Genomic DNA, 21,987 nt, shown 5'->3' on the forward strand with positions numbered 1-21,987 from the left:
GTATAGTATGTACACAAGTTGGCACACGGGCTCTAGAACGTTGGTTCAAGGTGCCGAATTAATGTTCGTTTTTCCGCAACACATAAGATAAGTCTCATATGCCCATTAGTTCATAATTTGCTGCAGAATAAGTTCGTACAACGAAATTGCACTCTCAACATATGAACAGGTACATCACTTGTGCTAAGCAGGTTGTGTATCCCATTCCATTATCTTGCGGTAGAGAGTACGTGGGACAAGCCAAGCGTTATTTGACTGTTTGATTTAGGGAGCACCAGCAATCTCTTCAAGGGGTTGCGCCACTACATCTCCCGGAGCGCTGCAACTCGCATGGTTGTCACTCCGTTTTCAAAAAAAGAAAACTATTGACATTTTTAAACACGCCAGCCAATTGCCAAGAAAAATCGCTGAGGTTTACAATATAAAAGCCAGGTATAAGGCATCTACCAGCGAACCATCTATCGCTCTTCAGGAAAAGCAACTGCGTAACCTATATCAATTTTGATTATGCATCTGTTGGTCATAGTTGCCTCGATGTATTTCTGTGTCTCGTGCATGTCATGGTTATAAACTGGCACCTATATATATATATGTTAGACATATCTTCAATAAAATATCAGTTGAGAATCAACGCCGTGTCCACGTTTTATACCTTCTTTTGTCTTCGTCTTGCGTTGCGCTCTAACGAACCTTACTATGAGTTTCAGAGCGCTCACGCTCTCGTGCCGAGGAAATTTCGAGCGTATACTTCTCAGTGCTTTACTAAAGCGAGAGTTTCAAGCGGCTTGTTGCGTGATGGCCTCCAAATACAAAATAACGGGGCATTGAGTCCAGTCGTCTATTCCAGGCGTCTCCATCGGTTCCACCTATTAGTTTTCCGGATATGGTCTGACGAGCCGGCGTAGTGTTGAGCCATTGTATGGCCGGTTGGGCGTGAACAGGTAGCAGCCTAGTGAAGGCGAAGCTCTGCTTAAGCCTCCACTGAATGGTAGCGAAGTAGTCGACAATATAACGAGGGCGCTCAACTTGCTGCAGGCTCGAACCGCTGACAGCGAATCCTCGTAGTCCCATTTCACGGCATGGGCACCGGCGGCAGACGTGGCCCGCTTCTCCGCAGTGATATCAGAGCGGACGGTGGTTGGGACCATGCCAAAGGTCAGCCTTCTTTGGCATGCCGCGCGGGGCGATGGGTTGGCGTGCTATCGGCGACAGCGGTGGACGACGGAAGTGTGGTGTTACCGGGCTCTGACAGGGGCGCCGACGTGAACGGAACGATGGCTCCCTAGGTTGTCGCTTAAGGCTGAGGCAATTCCAGCTGCGCTTTCAGAACTCCCAATGACCGCTGCAGTTGATGCCGAACTACGACACCATTCGAATAACCTTGAGACAGCAACCCTGGGAACTGCTTCCGAAGTTCTTCACGCAGACATCTGCTTGTCTTTCGCCACTCGTCGCAGCAAAGGGCTTGAACTTCTGTAGAGTGTGGCAGTGAGCAGCAATTCAATTGCTTGGTGCGCAATTCCAACGTCTTCTCACACGTCAATGCTCCTGCGATAAATTCTGTTGCGGTCCTGGGTGGGTTGCGCATCAGTCCGGCGAAGAGCTCTTGCTATATACGGCACACTAGAAGACGTACTTTCTTCTCATCAGACATTTGCGAGTCGTCGTGACTCAAAAGACGAGTCATCTCGTACGTGAATGGCGTGATGTTCTCGTTAGGAGCAGTGCTCAGTCTTACAGTAGAACTTCGGTCCTTTCTGTTCTTGCGGCGCTTGCGAAAGACTTCATGAACTGGCTGCAGAATAGGTGCAATGGGTTTAACGAGGACTCTCAATTTTCGAACGAAGTGCTGGTAGGGTATTCCAATGAAAAATAGACGAGACTCAACTTGTTTTCCGGTTTCCACTCGTAGTCTGACACCCTCTCCAGTTTTTCCAATCAGGTCTTCGGTTCTTCCGGTGAAGCTCCACTGAAGGTAGGTGTCTCCCTTGATTGCTGAAGTACTACCATTGAAGGCGACGCTGCTGACTTCCTGCTGACCCTTCCGCTCTGCTCGTGCTCTGGGGCAAGTTTTGTAGTTTGCGGTTGGCTCGATAGGACCGGAGTGACGTTGGTGATTTCTTCGGGATTCAGGATTGGATCACAGTGCTTCGTGGGTGTTCGGTGCTTGAACGCAGTCAGCACACCTGCATCAGATGTCACGCTGTAGTGAGGGTGAAGAAAGCAACAAAACTGAATGAGCAAGTCAGCGTGTTAATTGGGCGTACCTGTGCCCTGAGGAATAGGCTGCTCTGAAAACAGCGATAGCTGTGAATACCGTCAACAATCGCCGAAAATCTGATGAGGGAATAAAGCACATCAGCTTTCATACATGAGTAATCGAAAATTCTACAATAATCGCTGCTGCCTGCATGTATTCCAGAAATTACTACACAGCCTGCGTGGCGCATACATGCACTCAGATTCCACGGATCGGTGACAATTGAAAGCGGGTACAACCTTCGAAAACATTCGAGAGACTTTCGATTCATGCAGGCGCGTCCTATGCTGAACGACATTAGGCGATGAAATGAGCTGTCAGCCGATTAAGAAATACACGTGTCATTATCGTGGTCCTGGGATGCAAAATCCGAGTTTTTTTGTCTGAATCCGATATCATGGCACAAACAGATATGTCTCTAAAATTCTAGAAATAATTCATCTTTTCAAGCATGTTTTAACTTTCTCAAGTTCCAACCATCACGAGAGAAACAAAGCGTCCATGAAATTGTGTAAATTCGCGAGAAGGAAGTACCCAATAGTGTGCCGCATTCAATGCAACTGTACAAAAGTCGAGAGGATGACAGCGGGGTAACTCTCGCTTTAGTAGTAGCCCAAATGATCCAGAACTTAAGGACCAAGGAAAAGGAAACGCGAATGATTTAATTATATTGACGTCACGACTGATTTATTAGCGAAAAATATCGGCGTGCTAATATGCATGAGAACACATACATGTGGCCACCGTTAACAGACTATCGCTAAGAAGTTTCGCCAATAGCCACCAGGTGCCGCCTGCTAGCAGGTGCGGCTTGTGTGAGCCCTTTGTAGAACAGCCAGCCGATTCATCACATTCATTTCGCCGAGCGACTACGGAGCAATTCCAGTCTTCTTTTTCTTTGTGCCACCCGCGTGGAGTGATTCTGGCCTTCTTCTGGTGTCATTTGGAGCCGCTGATTTTTTCGCGTCACCGAAAATGCAGGTATGGTTGAATATATTTACATAAATTGCCGCAGCAAAAATTTCACGGATTTTGCCCAGTGTACCATCACAGCAGTTCAGTCAACGTTGGCGCCTTTCGTACGCAACTAAGAGCCCGGCCATTGTAGCAAATGCTAATATGCAGACTATGCTTTCACTTATGTCTTTATTTAACATCTTGTGGACTACTTTTTCCACATGAAAACGAACACTACGGAACACGTGTACGAGCAACGGGGACACGCTCAATCATCGTCTCAAGACGCCAGTTTAGTTTTGAACTGAAGAGATTGTCGAGCTTATACTTAGTGTTGCAAGGTACAATGTCAGCAGTAACATTGGTTTTACCCACTCCCGCTTGACCACCATTTCGACAACCGTCTAGCATCATGGTACAAAATACGGCTTTGTTGTCTTAGCCTCGAAGTTAGTGCACATAGCGTAAGCTTAACGCATAGGATGGTATATTCTGCGTACTTACGTATACTATGATGCAGATGAAAACCGTATCCCTCGACTTGATGTACTTTGTAATTGTTGCTCTTTCGTAGGTTTTTTATGCGACGACGTGTGTAACGAGGCAAAAGTGACGTCCCAGCACTGTAAACGGAATACGGATACTGAATACTGTAAACAGAATACGCACTTGCGTCTTCACCTTTATTCCGCTCGTCCCTGTGTGGTGTGCGTGTTGTCCCGCAAAGGCCGTCTCGGGGGCGCCGTGTCACGGTGAGCACGTGCACACGTGCAGAGGCTAGGCGTATGCGTAGATAGGATTTTTCTGTCCGAGGCACATTGGCTACGCTAGCCCAATGAATCGGGTACAGGGCTGGCTGTTTATCAGCGCATCTACCGCGTCCTCGTTAGTATTTTGTGCGCAGTAGCACCTGCGCAGATAAAAAGAAAATTGCATTGGAAGCGTACAAGCACAAAAGGCTTTTCGGACAGCCTAACGTGCTGTGATCAACCTTGTAGCTCCGTAACAACCAGCTGAGTATGTTTTTAGCAACCAAGAGTATATTTCGCACATGTGCGCCTGCCCTCGCTCTTTATGTGGCTGCGCTCCTCAACTGGGCACAGACAGTTTCATGCACCCTGGACATAATTATTCTGTTGGAAAGCTGTACATTATTAGTTTTTGCGACCATTGTAGTAATTGGACATGCGAAATGTTCTGGAAGAGAATGGGGGAGCTGGCATGAAAAGCACACAGCAAAAATGTAATATTTGCTTATTTCATACAATAATTCTGTGATTCTCTGTTATGGAGCTACAAGGTTTTGCGCGTGCGATGAAGGTGACGCATGATCAAGCATTAACAAATCAAGCACACCGTATATTGCAGTTAATTCACGCGGTTCTTTTCCCCTTACAGCACCCGCGTGAACAGTCAGTATGACGTTGATGGTGTTCGACGTTGTCTGTTTGTGAATTAGTGAACGCGGCAGTCAGTGACGTTACACCCTTTTGTCGGCGCAGTGCACCGAGGATTACGATTATTATTTCACGTAACCAATCTTTATTGCGATAGGTGCTGTGCGAGATTCACTGCCGATTTTCAACGTCAGCGTGATGTCGAGAGAGCTATGATTTCGTAGCCGCTTTCGTGCGACTCAATGTGCAAGGGAAAGAACTGCAGGCGATTCCGCCATGCGAAGGCGTATGACCAGCGCACCTGTAGACGTCGTCGTAAGAAAACTTGTGGTAAAGGCTTTATTGCATCAATCGTGATCTCTTAGCAATGACCGTCACAGTGGTTTTGTACTCCTCATAATAAGCACTGAGTGGCATAATCGCAACCGCAGTCACATTCTTTGAAAATTTCAAAACGATGCACGTACGCCGCTGCGAGGTCTGTTCGGCCGGATCGGTTTGGCATCGCATGCGAAATCTCCACAACACGAAACTTGTAAATGACACCCTCTTCGGCCCCATTGAAATCGTTGACATTGTCACATTGAAATTATTCGCATTCGGTCACAATGAAATCACCGACGACTACAGGAGTAGTGTTATCGCAATAACCCACGCACAGTGAGCAGCCATGAACCTTACGGGGCTATGAGCCATTGCATTTTTCGTTTGCTTACGAGGATATGAGCCATGGCTTACGGAGGTATCAGGAATCGACATGCTGTTCTGTATATTGGATGCGTTGTTCTAAAGAATAGAAGCACTGTTCACCACACTTTGCTGAGTGCTTGTAGACTCAGCATTACGGGGCTATGGACCATTGTATATTTCTCTTGCTTACAGACGTATCAGCAGTTGATGATATTTATGATGATAGTTGAAAATAGCTCCGCTGTAATAAACGTCCGCCGCACCGCATGTCCGCCGCGCCAAGAATGCTAGATGGTTACCCACCGCGGTTGCTCAGTCGGCTGAGCCACTCTCTTATGGTGTATCCAGACCGCACACCACGGACCTGTTTTGTCCCGCGGATCCCGCGGCACGTTAGGCTTACTTCGAGTCTGTGAGGCCCGCGCCTGGCCCACGGGCTGGCACAGGCAAGAAGTGCTAGCGCATTTTTTTTCTTGTAACGGGGCACAAATTTTTTAGAGAATTTGCAGTCACCATTTCTCGCAACAGTACAACGCTCGTCGTTTTCGGTAACCGAATCGGCAACACCATCATACGTACGAGCCGCAGCACGGGGTAAAGCTCGATTTTTACGTCTTGGTGCGATCATGGTGTTGTGGTCAGATGACGCTACATTTTACTTTTTGGCCTTGGACCAACAATTTCCTACTTCGTGGGAGAGCAGCCGGGATGACTTCTTCAGGTGTCCGAAAAAAACAACTTCTGTGGTTGAGCATGCAAGGATATGTCATCGCAGCATCCGTCATGTTAATCTCTGAAGTATTTCATTACAACTAGTTCGCGGAGATGCGGGGTCGATATTATCCCTCACGCGCTGCGCTCTCGTCTGCTCTTCGGGCCCGCGGTGTGCATGCTCTTGCGGACAGGGCCAAGCATGGCCGACCACACACGGCCGGTCCGCGGCCCGATCCTTGGTGGTCCATGGCCCGTCGTCTATATACGCCTTTACTGAGAATGAGATCGCGGGTTCCAATCCCCACCTTGGCGGGCGAATTCCAGTGCAGCAAAGTGCAAATACGCCCATGTACTTGCGTTGTAGTGGAAGTTGAGGAACCCTGCATGGGGGTGTAAGTTAAACCGCGGCATTCCGCTGCGATGCGCCTCATTATTTTATGGTGGTTTCTGCACGTAAAACTCTATGATTTATTTGTAAATGAAAACTTTTTCCGTGAAGTATGTGGAGGTATTTCGCACTGGACGCAGTAATTAAACACGTCTTCCAAAGTGAAAGACGCTATATTCAGCTACCTAATTAGCCGTCACAACCATTCTAGCGTCCCTAGTAGCCGTTGTCTATTTCTGAACTATAAAACTCAAATAGATAACTTCAAGCAAAACCTGTGTTCCAGCCCTTCATGGAGGTCTTATCGATTGTAACAACTCTTTTCTTCTTCTAGACTGGTGCCTGTTAAACTTTCGAAGTTAAAGCTTAACTTTAAACTTACAAATGTAAATAAGAGCGTGGACAGATTTTTACTGTTGACCACGTTAGGTTAGGTTAGGTTAGGTTATAACCTAACCACGTTAGGTTATAACTTGAAATGCTCAAATTGGATATAACGAAGTTTTCTGTTGACTTTTTACGCTAGCAAATTCATATCGTAAAGTCCTCTCTGAGCCCGCTGCAATAAACGGCTCTCTGGCAACTTTTTGATAAATTGGTGTTCAAAGAATGCAAGTCGTGAGAATAGAGACATCCTGCAGCAGGACATCAGGCTACAGAACGTACCAAAATACTTCGGCCAATTATCTGTTTTGTTTTTCTACTCCATTATCTGAAAGAAAAACATTACGGCAGAACACATCTTACGATGACTGTCGAGGGAAAGGCGAATAGTACTCAAGCAATGTTGCGATAGAACACATTCTTGAACTAAGGTATGCTTACATATGCCGTGGTAATCCTGGGTATTTCTGTTGCTTCAGCTAGAAGCCACATACACCAAAACTGTTTGACATTCCAATGGGACTCGTGTGCCGAGATCGCGAATGAACATTCTTTGATGCAGATGAAAACCGTATTCCTCGACTTGATGTATGTGATGGATCTGCAAGCGTGGCGACGACCGCATGACACCAACGACGTGGCGAAGGTGGAATGACGCCGAAAGAATTAGCTCGCTTGAATGACAACTGGAATGGACGACGTAGATTCTTGTATTAAGACGATGGTATAATGACGGCAGTTGCAGTTGACATTCGCAGAAAATTGAGCTGAGCAGGCCATGTAATGGCAAGGGCAGATAAGGTGTGGTCAATGAGAAACGGAATGGTGCCAAGGTAGTGAAAGCGCAGTCGAGGACCCTAAGATATAGGGTGGCTAGACGAAATTAGGAAAGTTCCAGTCGCAAGTTGCAATAAACTAGCGCAGGACAGGGGTCACTGGAGATCGCTGGGAGGTTCCTTCGTCCGGCAGTGGAGACGAAAACAGGCTGTTGCTGTTGATGTTGATAACGACGACGAACTGGCAGCGACGACATGAGGACAATGAGGTGACTACGACTGTACGAAGACGATTACGTGGCCACGACAGCATGACGACAACCGGATCGGTAGAATGACGACGATGGAATAAATCGTGAAGACGGTACGAAATCGGATGCATGATGACGTCTGTTTGAGAAAGACGCAATGACTTCCATGACATGACATGACATGAGGCCTAATCATGACTAAACCACGTCAGCGTGATTGTGACCGAATGACGAGCACGAATAACGTCAACGAATCGAGGAAAGTGATAAGACTACGGCGGCGTCAGAACAAGGTGACTATATTGAAGTAATGGCGATGGTCAAACGACAACGTGAAAGCGATGGCTTCACGACTGCGGTATGTCGACAACCTTGTGAAGAGAACCGGATTTCGAGGTTTAAGTGATGACGGCAGAATGACCGCGATGGCAGTAAGCCGATGATATAACAACGAGTGAATGCCGGAAACTTTATTATTACATTGCATTGAAGGCGATGGTAAGACACTCGCATCAGGACAATGGGCATTACGACAAATGTACGATGACAATTGTGCAAGAATGACTTGGCGCTGTAGATCCTGGCTCCCTGCTGACGCCACGCGCTGGTTGCTCAGTGTTCGGTGATGCGAAAAAAACGTCACTTTGAAGGGGGCCACTCTGGTTTGCTGCAGCCACGCCGTTACACTTTTATTAGTAATATAATTAATAATTATTAGTAAACAAACAAAATGGATCAGCATTGGGGACAAAAAGGTTCAGTGATTGCAGCGCAACATAGGAGTAGTCACAGCAGTACATGAAGGCTTATGACATATCTTAATTGTTCAAGAATACATAAAATATTGAGTGAAAACATAAATACAAAATTTGAGGGGCGTAAAGTTGATAACGATAAAAAGTTAGTAACCATGTGGGCAGCAGGAAATGAATACAACAGAAAATAGATGTTAATGGACACTGAGGTCACTGATTAAGAGGAATGCCAGATAGCAGGCGTATATATGAGTGCCATAAAGAAAAGCAAAGTATATTCAAGCACATCGTTGTCTCGAATGGGTTTAATACTTTGTATTGGTCAAACACGACCACGTAGGCGTCCGCTCTTAATTTCAGCCAGAATGCCGGGTCAGCGAAAAAAAAATATTAGCACTTTTGGCCCCAAGCTTTTGCTCGTGACTGTACGCGAGGTACGCAAGCTATCTTATTTCTGGTGCAGCAAGCCATAAGTTCCGTTGCCGATGAACGAGATTGCTTGATGCTTCTGAGCAAATCGTTTCAATGTGTTGCCTACGATGAGAATCACGTGAAATGAACTCCTTATGATATCCGCAAGAAAGGAGCTGAACTAACGTGATATGTAGATTCACAGTCCGATGTTTGCTTCATGAATGTCGGGACCTTGCATTTTGTAAAGTTTCGTTTTATGCACCATCCATCGCACCATTTTGTAATTTATTGACATCATTCTGTAGCAAACTTTGGTCCACACCAGGGTTCTTGGGGCTGTACGCGGCACAATCGTCTGTGTAATCTATTTATTTTGTCTGTGTAATCTATTTATTTTGGCTGAAAATAGCGGCGACAATAGGCCTGTGCTTTCCGCAGCACCATATGAAACAGTTGTCAGAGGGAAATCGCACGTGAACAGAACGCAACCTCTTAAGATCGTCGAGTCTGCCATCGAAGTAATTCATCGAGTCCCGCTGAAAGGCAAAGAGAAACCCAGCATCATAGTAATATTCTACTCTCGCAAAGTGAGGGACCGGGTTCTGAGAGCGGCAAAAAAGCAGAGGATGAACACGTCCTCTCTGGGGTTCAAGGATAGTTGGCCAGCATTCCTGAATTAACACCTTTGTCCAGCAAATAAGATATCTGTAACAAAAGCACTGAATGCAAAACGCGAAGGGAATTTGGAAATTCGCCTAGGTGTAAGACGGGAAATTGTCATTGTGCAAAACTGGAACTTCGAGGGTTCTGCACGTGACATGCCCAGGGGTCCTCGACAGAGAACAATAACTGATCACGATTTCTATTAACGCAGAGGATGAAATGGCGTTCCGTTGCAATATTCACAGCAGAAAGAAAACTTTCCACCAGTTACTAAACTATTTGACAAAACATTCATTTCAATACGATTTAATAGCAATAGCAGAAACATGGCTAAAGGCAGATCAGTACGTAAATATACCTGAATATGTCATTATGTGACAGCCGAGAGCGTATGCGACACGTGGCGGTGGAGTAGCCATGTTTATCAGGAACGAGCTCTCTTTCCAGCGTCTAAATGATATCTCTAGCTTTAACAATCTGCAGAGACGCTAATTGCGACGATTGAATGTGGTGTCATAGCTAGTGCAGTATATCGCCTCCCCCCCCCCCCCCCATGCTCAAGCGTAGTCGACTTTATATCCGTCAGGGAAAGTATGCTGATTGAATGTGTGACATCGCATTCCCAGATAATAATTTCTGGTGACTTCAATATAGATCTGCTAAAGGATCAGTGTCATGACTAGTTGTTTCTCCTATAATCATTTAACCTTATATGTGTTATAGCCGAACAAACACGTTTCTCTAAAAATTCTGCCACACTTATTGATCACATTCTGTTTAGTCTTGATACTAACGTAGAAGCTGGTGTTTATGACTTAGCAATTGCTGATAACCACCCGACTTCTCTTTTCATTCCACAATCGTACTTGAATCATGTTCGTAAAACAGAAAAGTTGCTCCCGATATGTCACACACGCAGCAATTATTCGCAAGTAGGCGCCCTCTTGCGACACAGTATGTTCGAAATTCTGTATACCGACGGCGTGCAAGTAGAATGTGATAACATTATTTGCAGTATCACGAATGCAATAAGGCAGTCATCGTTACGTATACACAATGTAGATCACGCCTTACGTCCTTGGATAACGCAGCACATTGCAGCACTACTGAAGAAAAAAGACTACCGTTACAATAAGCTGAAGTTAAACAAAACAATAACTATTACAAGGCTCAATTGAAGTACTTTAGAAATCAGTCAGTAGGGCTGATGCGCAAAACTAAAAGGGCATACTATGCACGTCTCGTAGGACGTTGCGAAACAAAACAAACATGGCAAATAGTCAGAGAAGTGGCGGTTCTCGATAACAAAAGGCAATTCTCCCTGACAGTCACAACTAGCCTTACAAATTATTTTAATGATTACTTTGCCGAGTTTGGCGAAAACATTACGAAAGAATTTAGTGTGCACGGCCCACCACTTATGCTGAAAAAAGTGAAAGCACATTTAGCTTTCAGGTCATCACAGAAGAGCTGGTGACGTCTGCTATAAAAATCTGCAGTTGAACTAAGCCACAGGGATTGATGGTAAACGAATTAAGGCACAGCAAAACAATTCAGATATTTTGAGTGCTCCACTTTGTCATTCATTTAACCATTCAATAAATGCGAACTCCTACCCAGATGTATACCAGCAGTACAAAAGTTGTACCAGCATACAAAACGGGCAACAATAATATTCCGGGCAGCTTCAAACCGATATCCGTATTGAGTATAGTTAACAATATCTTTCAAAAATTATTCGCTCAACAGCTGAAGGACTTCCTTAGCAAGAATAACTTAATTTGCGCGGAACACCATGGTTTCGTCCCAGTAGTATTCAAATCAACAGCTGTGCCTACTTTGTCTCAAATACTCAACTCTGCCCTCAACCAACAATTGATTTTTATAGGAATATTTATCGACATAAAAAAGGCGTTTGATACCATTTGTCACTCGGCACTACTGAAAACAACTAAGGTGCTATGGCATTATCGATGGCACTGATGACTTTTTTTCCAGTTATCTCACATCGCGAAAGCACAAAGTAGTAATTGATGGTTTTCTATCCGAATCTAGGAATGTCACATGTGGTGTACCGCAACGATCCGTATTGGGTACCATTTTGTTCGCTCCATACGTTAATGATTTTCCGCGAATTCTACAATCGTCTGAAGCATTATTGTATGCGAACGATACTTTAATTTTATTCACAGGTAGTTCACTAGAAACCTTACAATATACTATATTCAATGAACTACTAGCTGTTTCAATGAGGTTTTGTGAAAATCAACTTTTACTAAATGCCGATAAAAGAAAATACGTTGTTTTCCATTCACGAATGATAACTGAACGTTTCAACTAGCATAACATTAAACAATCGAACCATTGATGGTTTTCCGACTATTAAATATATAGGCATTATACTTGACAATAACCTTAACTGGAGAGACCAAGTCAATACCGTTTTCAAAAAATTCTCATTCATTGGTTACTCTCCTACGAGCACGTCAATACTTTGATTTGACGTTGCTACGGACATAATATTTTAGCCTGTTTCACTGCAACCTTAGCTATTCTTGTAAATCGTGGGGCCAAACGTACATAAGAAACCTTATTCCGTTATTGCGATTACAAAAACGATCTGTTCTTCCGATTACTTTCTCCTCTGTGAATCATCCCTCTAATCCTCCATTTCAGACGCTGTGTATACTACTGTTTATTGACCTACGGGAATAAGCATTTCCTGCTTAGTAAATCGAATAATAAACACAAACGCACCTCTGCCGCGTACAATTTCCAAGTTTCCGTCGGTAAACACACGGCATGCACGCAACGCTCATCTTATTCTCCTTTATGTGCGAATGTGTACAGCAAAAGAATAATTCAATTCTTTTGTGTTAAGATGTGGAATAATTTGCTCTTGAAATAAAACTCGCAGGAAATTTTGACATTACATGCAAATGTCATTTCTTATCTTACCAAGAATGTCATTTCTTATCTTACCAAAAATCATGTGCATGACAATTTCCACTTCTTTGTTCTGTTCGTTTTTAGCGCAGGTCTATCATTATGCTCAGTATTTACCGCCTATGTATGATACTTTCGCGATTTTGTTCGTATAAGACTGCTAATTATTGCAACACACACACACACACACACACACATATATATATATATATATATATATATATATATGGATGTCGCATCTTTGTACACCAACATACCTCACGCCGAGGGCATAGCTTCCGCAGTTTCAGCTTACGCTGGCTCCAGCCAACCTAGGCAATTAGATAAAGACACAGTTGAGACTCTTTTAAATCTAGTACTGAAATATAATCACTTTGAGTTCGAGGACAAGCATTATTTGCAAATCAGTGGAGCCGCCATGGGAACGAAGATGGCGCCAAATTATGCAAATATCTTTATGGCATCTTTAGAAATACCCTTCCTCGCAAACTCGGCCGTAAAACCAATATTTTATAAGCGATTCCTGGATGACATTTTCTTTGTGTGGGCTGACAATGAACAAAGTCTCTTAGACTTCATTTCCGATTTCAATTCTCTGCACCCGTCAATCTGCTTTACGCACAATTTCTCCCAAAATAGTATTCACTTCCTCGACGTCACTCTGTCACTGAGTGGCGGTCGCATTTCCACGTCCCTATACAAAAAGCCGACAGATCGTCAGCAATATCTGCATTTTTATAGTAGCCACCCCCTTCACTGCAAAACAGGCATTCCCTACTCCCAGGCCCACAGATACAGAAGAGTCTGTTCCGAATCTGCGCAATTTGAGCGACACGCGGAGGAACTGAAATCTGCTCTCATACGCCAAAAATATCCTCCAAAAATAGTAGACGATGCCATTGAACGCGCACGCAGCTTAGATCGAGCACAGATAATGGGAGAAAAGGTTAGCAATAACAATACACAATCAGATCCAAACTTGGTCCTCACATACACCACCGGTGCTCCGCGAGTCAATGCCATTCTCACCCGCCATTTTAATATCATGAAACAGAGCATCCGACTCGCTACTATCTTCAAGCAGCCGCCTCGAGTTGTGTATAGAAGAAACAAAAATTTAAGGGATTTGTTAGTCAGGGCGAGGACACAGAAGTCAAACACGCCCAAGGGCTGTCGACCGTGTGGGAAACCTCGTTGCAAGGTATGCCGTCACATGACAACAGCAGACACGGCTGAAGCATCGAACTCGACCTTCGTATATAAAATTACCGAAAACCTTGACTGTGATTCCAGTAACGTCGTGTACAAAATTCGATGCGAGGTGTGTAAGCAGGAATATATCGGCCAAACAGAGACCCCTTTCCGCCTGCGATTTAACAATCACCGCGCGCATGTCAAAAGTCTCCCCAATTTACCCTTCTCCAGGCACGTTCGGCTGCCAGATCACTCCTTTGAACGTGTGAGCGTTGTGCTCTTGCAATCTGGTTTCCAACACACCCGTGCACGCGAGCAGAGAGAATCTTTTTTCATCCATAAATTTGGAACGTACACTAAAGGAATTAATGAGAGTCCGGGGCGGATGACGTGCCTCCGGGATATGCCGTGAAAGTGCATGGGAAACGCGAATACATGCTATGTACTCTAAAATTAAGACGCTGGCTATTCACTGCTTGCTCACCCCTCCGCATGCGCCTCAAGGAGGCGAGCGGAAAACCAATAAATTCAGTTTCCTGGACCCTGCCACTGAAGTGGTCATTCTGAGTGACCCATTGCCCTTCCTGAAATACGCACGTGCTGACTTGATGTCGGTTGTCTGTTAAACGTTCAAAAACTGGACCACAAGGAGGCTATTTAACTCGACTCCCTAAATCTAAGCCCATGGGCGCACTTGCTTTGCGAATCCCATGCATATATTCTTCTTTGGAACTATATTTTCTTTTTTTCGCACCATAGCTGGACCACAAAGCTGCCGGAACGGGCCGTGCCTTGTATATTTGTACAGTGACACTGTGTTTCTTTCCACAAGTTGCCGCTCTTCTGTCTTCCTTCTGGGCCCCTTCTCTATTGTGCCCCCCGTCACCCGCTCCCGCTACATCGGCAGCCCACGCACTGGAGCTGCGGAGCGACCGCTTTCTCCCTCCTTGCCTCGGGTGCACGGGAACCTAGCTGCCGCTACTTCCCACCCCCCTCCCTCTCCGTCTTACGTCTCCCTCCTCCTGTGTGCTTTTTTCTTTTTCTTTTCGTTTTCTTTCTGTCTTCCTTTTTCCTTTTTTTCCCCCTCACTTACCTCCTTGCTCTACATACATGTGACTCCGCCTTCCTCTTGCCCTGCATAGCTGCCAAAGGCCGCTGTAAATCTGCCAAGGAACCGAAAATCAATCACTGTCACAACTGTTCCTCTCGGTTTGATGTATGTAAGAACGACCGGGTACCCGGTCTGGTGTCTTCCCTACCACGGCCGAACTGCCATTTTTTTGTAAACCCTGACGAAGATCGGTCCACCGATCGAAACTGTCGAAATTAAATACTTGTTCTGTTTACCTTGTAGCACCACTCAAGTTCTTTACGTTTGAAAGGTAGCCTGAAGAATCCCTCTTTGCCTACTATATATATATATATATATATATATGTATGTATTGTATTGACCCAGCACTAGTCATTTTAGGCTATGAGTCCAAATATCTTTGTAAGCACTTTTCATGTCATTGTGTAATAAAATTCTTTGTTGATGATCTTCCCGCAGGGGCGTCTGCGTAAGCAGGCGTTTGATGTGTTCCTACACCACGTACCCGAGCACATGAGGATTGGACTCTCCCGCGTTTAACCGTGTGTGGCTTAGCCGTGTCTGGGAAAAAGGGGATCCTGGGGGTTGAGCCGATACCATGTGTTTGTACCTTTACGGCCCCTCGGCAGAGGCAACACACCTCTTTGGCCTCGAGTCCACGTAGACGACACCCCCGGACTGACACACCGGGCGGAAACCGGCAGTCGCCTTTTCCGGTCCCCCTCATTGCCTTGATGATGTGCAACTCATTGCTTCATGATGTGCACGAACTTATCCACAAATACAATCCAAAAGTGCTGTGTTAACAGAAAACACACTTAAAATCAAAACACAAATTTTATTCGAAAGCATGTTACGTTTCGCAAAGATCGCGATGATGTTGTCGCATCAGCGGGCAGTGTTTCCATTGTTATTGATAAAAGTATTGTGTATCAACGTATAAACCTACAAACGCCCCTTGAAGCAGTGGCGGTTCGAGAGGTCCTCTTGAAGAAACTCATTGTCATTTGCTCGCTTTACACACACACATCTTACAAATTATTCAAACATGAATTTTAGTCCTTTATAGATGAATTGCCAGAACCTTATGTTCTTCATGGCGATTTCAATGCACACAGCTGCCTCTGGGGCGACTCTCGTATGGTTGCGCGAGGCCGTCTTGTTGAACAGGTGCTTTTTTCTTTCGGTGCGTGCCTGCTTAATAAGAATGAACCCACATATTTTTGTCTTTTACAAACAGAACCTTTTTCTTCAATTGACCTTAGCATAGTTTCCTCGTCTATACTGCCTGAACTTGATTGGTAAGTTACTATCCTTACGGGAGCGACTACTTCCCCATACTGCTAAGAACATCTACAGAAAACGAATATCCACCACAGACACCTAGGTGGAAGATTGATCACCGACTGGGAGAAATTGCGGACTCTCACTATTATGTCAGGGGATGACATGTTTTCTTTAGGGATCGATGCTGCTGTGCAGTATTTTATAGCATTGATTATAGATGCCGCATCTAAATGCATATCCGAAGTAAGTGGGTCGGCATGCAAACGACGTGTAACGTGGTGGAACCAGGAATGTAGGATCACCCCTAGGAAGCAGAGCAAAGCATGTGGGTCGTTACGCGCTTTTCCCACTGCAGAGATTCTTATTAACTTCAAGAAAGTAAAGTCTGAAGGCAGGAGAACGCGCCGACAGGCCAGAAGAGAAATTTGGCAGACGTTCTTATTGGGCATTAACTCGTATACAGATGAGGCCAAAGTCTGGAAGAGGGTTAATAGGATAAGAGAGTGACAAAGATATTCAATCCCTTTGGTAAACACACATGGCGATTGCCTGCTTCATCAGGCAGGCGCACTTGAGGAGCATTTTGAGAGAGTGTCAAGTTCAACAAATTATTCCCAATCCTTTCTGAAATATATATAAATAGAAGAATGTAAGCCATTCATAAGAAAATGTCGATAGAACGAACCGTACAACCATCCTTTTAGTGTTGGTGAGTTGAGAGCTGCCTTGAGCGCATGCAAGAGCTCTGCACCTGGATCTTAAAGAATCATGTATGAAATGATCAAAAACTTACACAATGACACGCAAGTTACACTACTCGCACTTTGCAACACCATTTGGGCTGTAGGATACCTTCCAACTGCATGGAAAGAAGAAATTGTGGTCCCCGTTTTGAAACAAGGCAAAGACCCTTCCTCAGTGGGAAGTTACCGCCCGATAGCCCTCATATGTTTTCTTTGTAAGGTACTTGAAAAAATGACTAATCTGCGGCTCATTCATTTCCTTGAGCTGAGCAAAATGTTTGATCCCTGTCAGTGTGGCTTCAGAGTAACCAGCTCCAAAACTGATCATCTTGTACGTATTGAACGAAACATCCGTAATGCATTTGTAGACAAACAGTTTTTCGTATTTATATTCCTCGATATGGAGAAGGCGTACGACACAACGTGGCGCTACGGAATCTTGAGAGACATGTCGGAAATTGGCGTTCATGGTAATGTGCTAAACCTAATAGAAAGGTATTTGTCCAATCGTACCTTCCGGGTAAAAGTCGGCAATGTACTGTCACGTCCTTTTATACAAGAAACTGGTGTACCCAAGGGGGGCGTGCTCAGCTGCACACTTTATTGTTAAGACGACAGCACGTCGTGTTTCATTACCACCGGCAATTTTTATTCCGTCTACGTGGATGACATTCAAATAGGTTTCAGATTCAGATTCAGATTCAGATTTATTGGTTCCAAAACAAAAATAATTACATGACGAATATACAGACGAGGGTCCCAAAGTCAAAGAACTGTAGTGGGACCCTCGATTAATAATAACAAAATTGATGGTGATATCAATAGACAGCAAATTAGCGTATTATAAAACAACATCTACACATCAAATCCATCATTAGACATGTCATTTACAATCAAACAGGAAAAGCACGTTATAACAGAAAGTCGGAAAAAAGCATGGGTGAAATACAAGAAATGACATGTGAGATAAAAGTCAACGGTACACCGCCAGATCGTAGTTAAGTTATCGCAGGAAATGATGCTTAAGGTGATTTTTAAAAATTGTAAGAGAAGTGCAGGATTTTATGGTTGATGGTAATTCATTCCAAAGAGAAATTGCAGTGAAGGAAGATGTTTTTTTGCCGTAATTGGTATAAACCATGGGTAATAATAAATTGTTGTTAGCCGCAAATCTGGTCATATTTTTATTCTGCAAAAGGTCAGTTGCAATGAACGGAAACGTAAAGTTATTATGAAGCAACCTGTGGAGTAAGACGAGTATGTTAAACTGAAACAAATTAATAATAGGCAAGATATTATACGTTCGAAGTAACAAAGAGGCATTAGATTGCATGGAGCTAGAAGTGATAATGCGTATTGACTGATTTTGGATATGTTGAGTTGATGATAAGTGACAAGCGTACGTGCTGCCCCATGAAACAATGCCGTAATTAATGTGACTATGAATGAACGCATAATACAACGCTAGCAGAGCCTCACGAGAAAAAAAAGGGCGAGCTTTGATTAATGCACGTATACCAAACGCAGTCTTGTGCTTGAGATGTCCTATAACCTCGCAGTGTGCGAAAAACAGGTATAACATGGCTTGAACAAAGTATGAAAGTGGGCAGAAAAAAATAGATTTAAAATCAATCATCACAAAAGTACTTGTATTTTTTTTTTACAAGAGATGCCTGGTACCGGATCCTTGGTTGTAACTGTGTGGACAACGAATACCTCTCAACAAATCGCACAAATTTCTTGGTATTATACTTGACTATAGACTCACTTTCATTTCACATGTTAAATACCTCAAAGAAAAATGTCTAAAAACAATGAATTTGATGAAACTTCTATCCTCACTACATGGGGCAGTTACCGGAAATGTTTAATGAATCTCTACAAGAGCTTAATTCGGTCTCGATTGGATTATGCTGCTGTAGTATATAACTCTGCCGCCCCGAGCGTGCTAAGGATGCCAGATTCTGTTCACCATCTAGGTACCCGTTTAGCCACTGGCGCTTTCAGAACATTCCCAATTGAAAACTTATACCGAATCGAATGAGTAGTCACTCCACCTGCAGAGATCATACATCAGCTTTGCATATTTCCTTGAAGTGCACTCTAATATTGTACATCCATGTTTTAATAACGTTACCCATATGACGTGTGCTTCAGGTTTCTGCAATTGTCCCTCTATAAGAAGCCTTTCTCGCTGCGTGTGAAGGAGCTTTGCGATGAAATGCATGTCCCACTCCTCGAGCATCGCCTAATGCACCTAACCAAGCTATCACCTCCTTGCGAGTGGAAGGTGATAGAATGTGACGTGTCCTTTCTAAAAGTTAGAAATCACGCTCCAGAGGTCGAAATCCGAATGTATTTCCCAGAACATCAGTACAAGCACACTTGCGCAAAGTTCTAGACAGACGCTTCCAAGTCACATACCGGGGTGTCGTATGCAGCCGTCGGTCCATCCTTCTCGGAATTCGATGTACTACATCCATACTACGGCTGAGGCCTGCGCGCTATTGTCGGCAGTGCAGCATATAAGGAAATCAAAACTCCAAATATCAGTTATTTACAAGGACTACCTGGGTGTTGAGCCCTTGATGTCATTCTGTAAGCACAAAAATATAGTAATAATTGAACTCTATTTCGTCCTGTGTAAAGCATATATATATCTAACCAGCATGTGATTATATGCTGGGTGCGTGGCCATAGCGGCATCGAGGGTAACGTTCTAGGGGACCTGATGGCCACATAAATTTCATAGCATGCTGTTAATCCTACCGCTGCAGTCACTGTCACAGACCCGAATTCCTTCTTACAAAGGAAACTACGAAACCATTGGCAATGCATGTGGGACGCAAAAATAAATAACAGCATGTGATAAAGCCACAGTTAGGTTCTTGGCCCTCCGAAACAAAATCATGGCGAACAGATGTCCAATTATGTCGTCTCAGAATAGGATACACACGTGGCACGCGTAACTTTTTTACTCACTAGAACTAATCCTCCAGTCTGTGGTAGATGCGGGCAGAGGCTGAACGTCCTCCACGTCCTCCTATAGTGTCGGAAAGCCGAATCTGAGAGAAGCATTTTTCCCTTAGCATACCGGAAACACATTCCCATTCATGTAATGTTACTCAGCCCAGAACCACTCTTTCACCCCAACGCAGTCCAAGGTTTCCTGAAAGATGTGTTACATGTCATTAGCTCCACACATTCGTAGCGCCTCCTCTCCTCAGAGGATGCCGCTGTGATAGCTGTTTGCTATAGCACGTTGCTTCTAGGCCCTTGTGTTTCAAGGCCGCTGGTGAGCCAGTAGTGCTCCAGGTAATTTTACCATCTCACATATTTTCTGTAATGCATCATTCTTTCGCCATGGATTTCAATGCTCATAGAACATGTCAGGACGACGCAAAGAGCTATGGAAAGAAGAATGATGGGTGTAACGTTAAGGGATAAGAAAAGAGCAGATTGGGTGAGGGAACAAACACGAGTTAATGACATCTTAGTTGAAATCAAGAAAAAGAAATGGGCATGGGCAGGACATGTAATGAGGAAGGAAGATAACTGATGGTCATTAAGGATTACGGACTGGATTCCAATGGAAGGGAAGCGTATCAGGGGGCGGCAGAAAGTTAGGTAGGCGGATGAGATTAAGAAGTTTGCATGGACGACATTGCCACAATTATTACATGACCGGGGTTGTTGAAGCATGGGAGAGGCCTTTGCCCTGCAGTGGGCGTAACCAGGCTGATGATGATGATGAGAACGCCTCATTTGTCATCGACATAATCTTATTCCAGATAGATTTCACGCACTCTAGAGCAACTCTTTTAAGGCCCCTTTACAGCCACGTCACATCAACTTCATAGAACTCGTAACTGCACTGCGAACTCATCACCAGGGACCTGGCGCTCTTTGGCCATACCTGTTCCTTGAGCCAATAAGCACCATTCATTCATTCATTTATTCATTCATTTATTTATTCATTCATTCATTCTTTCTTTCTCTTGATGATTTGCTTTGATTTAAAAGTGTTTAAGCGAAGAGAATAATTATTGGTCTAGCCAAGATTAAAGGTTTTACAAGCAAATTATGATTTTGTACGTGGCCCAATGCCTTTAAAAAGGCGAGGAATACTGCGTAAAATTTTGTGACATCCTCCACTGACTCCAAGATGCCGTGTTCGAACTCGGTCAGCTGATTCTCACAAGATATTGTTTTCGGAATCCATGCTGGTGCTGGCAGACAAAGTTATTTGACTCAAGGAGTAAGTCGTTCGGTTGTAACAAATAACGTGTTCAAGTAGCTTGAACGGTACCCTTGTTAGTTATATGGGGTGGTATTTCAGTACGTCTCCTAGTTCCCAGGCGTGTATATTGGTATGATTTCGGCCGTTATCCGGTCATGAGACATGTCACGAGTGCTCAATGACTGCGCAAACACGCATGATGCACGACCTCCTAATGAAGGTGTTTCTTTAACTCCTTGCTAGAACAGCGGTCACAACCAGTGGAGGAGTCAGAAACACTGACAGCCTATCTCTGAAGAAACCGTCCTTCGTTTTCAAAATGACTATATTTAAATGTTGCTGGCAGTTTTAGCAGAAAAACCTGGTATATGGTCTCAACCTATCAACATGTCCTTACAGTTTCATGCAGCCTCTTCAACTGCAGCGTCTACAGTTCGAAGAAGGAAGCCTCTTAAGAGATCAATATTTATGTATTAAGAGATACGACGATTCCGTGCGTCATATTTACGCCGTACAAACAGTTTCACCTACATAAAAAAACACTTACGTTATTAGGCGTACAACATGATCATATTTGCACTGTGTAGTTTATGGGAGGCTGTGGGAATTCCGTTTACGTGGCCAAAGTGGATGCCAGTGTTAGTGAGGTCAGGCGTATGGCGCATGGCGCCAGTGCCGCATCTTCATTTTGCAGTTGACATTCATCCTACAGCAGAATAAACCTACACTTCTGTAACGAGAAAGTCGATTCCCCAATCAAATAGTCCTATGCTGTCTCAGAACACCAGGTTATAAGCGATTTTCTAAGCGAGTTGGCCTCTTATGTTACGAATAATAA

General features: G+C 44.2%; 1 protein-coding gene across 3 annotated transcripts in view; it reads left to right on the forward strand.

The window, feature by feature from the left end:
- The first annotated feature begins 2,967 nt into the window (after nt 1-2,967).
- LOC135905311 (uncharacterized) overlaps nt 2,968-21,987 on the forward strand; it is a 105,515-nt gene continuing 86,495 nt past the window's right edge. The window contains exon 1 of one of the 3 annotated variants that reach the window (XM_065436333.2): nt 2,968-3,241. In XM_065436333.2, coding sequence (XP_065292405.1) covers nt 3,236-3,241 — 6 coding nt within the window. In that variant the 5' untranslated portion in view covers nt 2,968-3,235. The remainder of the gene's footprint in view (nt 3,242-21,987) is intronic. The other 2 variants (XM_065436332.2, XM_065436334.2) reach the window with 2 other exon arrangements.

The sequence above is a fragment of the Dermacentor albipictus genome, chromosome 3 (assembly GCF_038994185.2).
Source record: "Dermacentor albipictus isolate Rhodes 1998 colony chromosome 3, USDA_Dalb.pri_finalv2, whole genome shotgun sequence".
Classification (NCBI taxonomy): Eukaryota; Metazoa; Arthropoda; class Arachnida; order Ixodida; family Ixodidae; genus Dermacentor; species Dermacentor albipictus.